Below are 4,296 nucleotides of genomic sequence, written 5' to 3'. Positions count from 1 at the left end.
TAATTGAGCTTAGCACCACCCAACTTCTCACTAAAGTATGTAATAGGGCGTTTCTTCTGTATTAACACAGCCCCAATCCCAACTCCACTAGCATCACATTCGACTTCAAATGGTTGAGTGAAATCTAGAAGTGCAAGGATAGGTGTATTGCACAATAAGTCTTTAATAGTGTCGAAAGCTTGTTGGGCTGCCTTGGTCCATATGAACTTACCTTGCTTGATACACTCGGTCATAGGGGCCACAATGCTACTCAAGTTGCGCACAAACCTTCTATAGAAAGAGGATAGACCATGGAAGGAACGTACCTCAGAAATAGTGGAAGGAATAGGCCAACTCTTGATTGCTTCTACCTTAGATGGATCAACTGAAACGCCATCTTTCGAGACAATATATCCCAAGAACAAGAAAATAGCACTTCTCTAGCTTCCCATAGAGCTTGTGTTGGCGCAACACCTTAAGTACCTCCTTCAAGTGAGTTAAATGTTCCACCACACTACTACTATTGACGAGTATATCATCAAGATAAACCACCACACACCTGCCTAAGAAGGGTTTTAACACCTCATTCATAAACCTCATGAAAGTGCTAGGTGCGTTAGTAAGGCCAAATGGCATAACAAGCCACTCATATAGCCCCATCTTAGTCTTAAAGGTTGTTTTCCACTCGTCTCATTCTCTCATTCTTATTTGATTGTAACCACTCCTCAAATCAATCTTAGAAAAGATAGTAGAACCATGTAATTCATCAAGTAAGTCATCCAATCTAGGGATAGGAAAACGATACTTAATGGTGATGTTGTTAACTGCCCTACTATCAATGCACATGCGCCAAGTACCATCTTTCTTGGGTACTAACAAAGCAAGAACGGCACATGGACTCATGCTTTCAAGTACATATCCCCTGGACATCAACTCTTCAATTTGCTTTTGTAATTCTTGTGTCTCTTGAGGATTGCATCCATAAGCATCTTTGTTAGGCAAAGAAGCACCTGGAACTAGGTCAATTTGATGCTCAATGCCTCGAATATCTAGCAATCCTGGAGGTAAGTCTTGAGGGAACACATCACTATACTCATCAAGGACACGTTCAAGGTGTTTAGGAACCTTGTACTCTTGCTGCTCCCCTTCTACCTCACGTACCATTAAAAGATACCCTTCGTTTTCTTCCTCCAAGTCCCTCTCAATCTCTTTAGCACTCACTAACAATGAGCCTTTCTTTGGAGGAGTTGAAGTCAAGGGCTTCAAGGCTGTCCTCTTACCTCCCACAGTAGCAATGCATGCATTGGTATGCCCATCATACTTCACATGTCGATCATATCGCCGTGGTCATCCCAAAAGAATGTGGCAAGCATCCATGTTGCATACATCACATAGAACTTCATCTTTGAACTTGCCAATTTCGAACAAAATCAAGGCTTGCTTTGTCACACTAGTAGAGAAATGCCGATTTGCGTCGGACCTGGGACCCCTATTTGCGTCGGACATGGGTCCGACGGCACAGGGCTCGACGCAAATCACCTATAAATGATTTGCGTCGTATGCGGAAACGACGCAGATCTTTTACCTATTTGCGTCGCACGTTGTATACCGTGCGACGCAAATCAAGCATCTGCGTCGCATCGTCAGCATTGTGCGACGCATATTAAGCTAAAGAGTACCCAGCAGATTCTAATTTCAAAGAGTACCCAGCAGGTCAGTAATTTGCGTCGCATGTGGCAATAGGTGCGACGCAAATTACTGAAATTTGCATTTTTTTTTAAATTTAAAATTTTCAGCTTTTTTTCTCTCAAATCAACATGACTTAAAATCATGACTTAAAATCGCAATAGTTTTGCATTGATATGTAAATATACAAACAAACCTTTACATTAATGTGTAAATATTAGATACAGACATGTAAAATGTAAAAAGATGTATACAATATATACAAAACAAATTACATTGTAAATATGTAAAAAGATATGTAAACTAAATGTAAACAAACTACATTACAAATGTCCGGTAAAAAAAAAAACAACATTACAAACGTAAAAATAAAACGTAATTGTAAAGTAAAAGATCTACCAACTGCTTTCAAGCCAAGAACCGGACTTCTTTGCTGAAAATTTACAAAGATCTGCAAATGAAAAATGCCAATAAAAGTAAAAAATCAGATATAAAAAATAAAAAAATAAAGGCCATAAATTTCAGATGCATGAAATTAATTTAGAACGTTTTTATTTTTCTGATACAATTAGATCTAAAAAATTAAAAACGAAATAGACTACATAAACGCCAAAAAGAAAACAGAAAATTAGATCTAGAAAATGAAAAAATGAAAAAAACGAAATTGTAGATCTGAAAACCTGAGATGCACGAAGATACTCGAAGAAATCGCCGAAGAAACGAAATTGCTGAACCTCTACTTCACATAGTGAAATGAGATTTTGACGCCAAGAGAAGATCGACGGAACATGCAGAGGCGCGGACGAAGATTTTAGGGTGAGAGAGACGAGTTGGAGGGATGGAGGGAGGGAGTGACGGAGGATGTGATGGGACGAAGAGAGAGACGAGTTTTTAGAGAGAGAGACAAGTTTTTAGAGAGAGAGAGGGAGGAGTTTTTAGGGTTGAATGAGGGAGGGAGGAGGTAGAGAGAGAGAGGGGAGTTTTAGGTCGAAGGAAGGAAGAAGGAATTGAAGAGGCGCGGTGAGTGAGGGAAGCGAGGGGACTTTTTCGGTTATAATTAAATATTTGGATGGGCCGCAAATCTGCGTCGGATGGGCCATGAGGTCCGACGCAATTTGGTCTTTTGCAATGCACTCAAATACGATGCGACGCATATAGTGAAATTCATTTGCGTCGTATGGGCCACGTGGTCCGACCCACATTGAGCTTTTGCAACGCACCTTTGGTCGATGCGACGCAGATAGCTATGATGTGCGTCACACTCTTCTTCATGTGCGACGCAAAGAGGGTTTTTGCGTCATTTCCGTTTCAGTGCGACGCACATCAGGGGACGCAAATCGTCGTTTTTCTACTAGTGTCACCTTGATGCCATTATCATCACTAAGCCAATTGAGTTTGTAGGGGCGTGGATGATTCGAAGTAGGACATTGTAGTTTATCAATAAGAGTGGTAGACACTACATTAGCACAACTACCATTGTCAATGATCAAATCACATACCCTTTGTTTGACCAAGCAACGAGTGAAGAAGATATTGTCCCTTTGAGTGTGGTCCAAAGAAGGTGGTTGTGTGTGTAGCATATGCCTCCCAATGAGTTGTTGTCCCTCATACTCTGGCTCCTCTTCTGAGTCTACTTCATATGCTGCCTCTTCATCATGTTCCTTTTCCCCCTCATGCTCCTCTTTTTCGAAGCTTCCCTTAGCATAATCAGCATCAATCTCTTGGATGTCCCTTAATGTCATCACTCTATTATTAGGGCAATCCTTTAAGATGTTTCCATAGCCCTTGCACTTGAAGCATATGCGCCTCTCTTCAGTGGCTAAAGGTGTAGAAGACTTCCCTTTATCCCCCTTAAACTTGTCGAATCTAGTAGGGGTAGTGGAGCTACTTCCTTCCTCTCTCTTGGCGCCACCACTTCGTTTATCTCCTTGCTTCACAAAATGCTTAAAGGTGGAGGCTTTCTTGGCCTTAACATACTTCTCAGCCCTCATAGCCACTTGCACCACCTCCTCAAAACTCCAATAGGGTTGTAGATCAACCTTTTTGGCTAGCTTCTTGTCCAACCCAGCAATGAAACGAGCAATCTTATGCTCGGCCTTCTCATCCACATCACACAACATGTTTATCCTCTCAAACTCCACCACATATTCCTCAACACTTAGAGAGTGTTGTTGTAAAACTTGAAGCTTTCTAAACATATCTTGTGTGAAAGCAGAAGGGAGGAAGCGCTTCTTCATTCTAGTCTTCAACTTCTCCCATGAACGTAGGCTAGGTTTACCATCCTTGCGCCTCTTGTTCCTCAAATTTTTGTACCATAGGCTAGCATAACCTGTAAGCTTTAGGATAGCTACCTTAAACCTCTTAGCATCATCATAGTCTTTGTAATCAAAGACTCTTTCCATCCATTGCAGCCATTCTAGGAACTTTTTGGGCTCCATGGCGCCATCAAAGTTAGGGAGGTCGAGCCTTAGTCCTCGATCGTCGTCTCTTTGTGGTTGTCTATGCCTTGGATGGTTAGCCTCCTCTTCAGAACTAGCTTCATGGTTGCTAGTATGTGCACTCCTATCAGGACTAGGAGAGTTGTTGCGCCTATTGTCACGCATGCCTTGTTGCATCATGTGCATCAATTCA

At 41.6% G+C, this 4,296-nt stretch overlaps 1 protein-coding gene across 1 annotated transcript in view; it reads right to left on the bottom strand.

Moving 5' to 3' along the window:
• Nucleotides 1-669: 669 nt before the first annotated feature.
• LOC125498660 (uncharacterized) overlaps nucleotides 670-4,296 on the bottom strand; it is a 3,749-nt gene continuing 122 nt past the window's right edge. Inside the window, exons 1-2 of the mRNA XM_048646912.1 lie at nucleotides 3,027-4,296; nucleotides 670-1,299 (exon numbers count right to left, since the gene is read on the bottom strand). The exon at nucleotides 3,027-4,296 is cut by the window's right edge and continues 122 nt beyond it. Coding sequence (XP_048502869.1) covers nucleotides 670-1,299; nucleotides 3,027-4,296 — 1,900 coding nt within the window. The remainder of the gene's footprint in view (nucleotides 1,300-3,026) is intronic.

The sequence above is a fragment of the Beta vulgaris genome, chromosome 6 (genome assembly GCF_026745355.1).
Source record: "Beta vulgaris subsp. vulgaris cultivar EL10 chromosome 6, EL10.2, whole genome shotgun sequence".
NCBI classification, from domain to species: domain Eukaryota; kingdom Viridiplantae; phylum Streptophyta; class Magnoliopsida; order Caryophyllales; family Amaranthaceae; genus Beta; species Beta vulgaris.
Note: the sequence above shows the minus strand (reverse complement) of the source record. Positions and strands in the feature narration are given on the sequence as shown.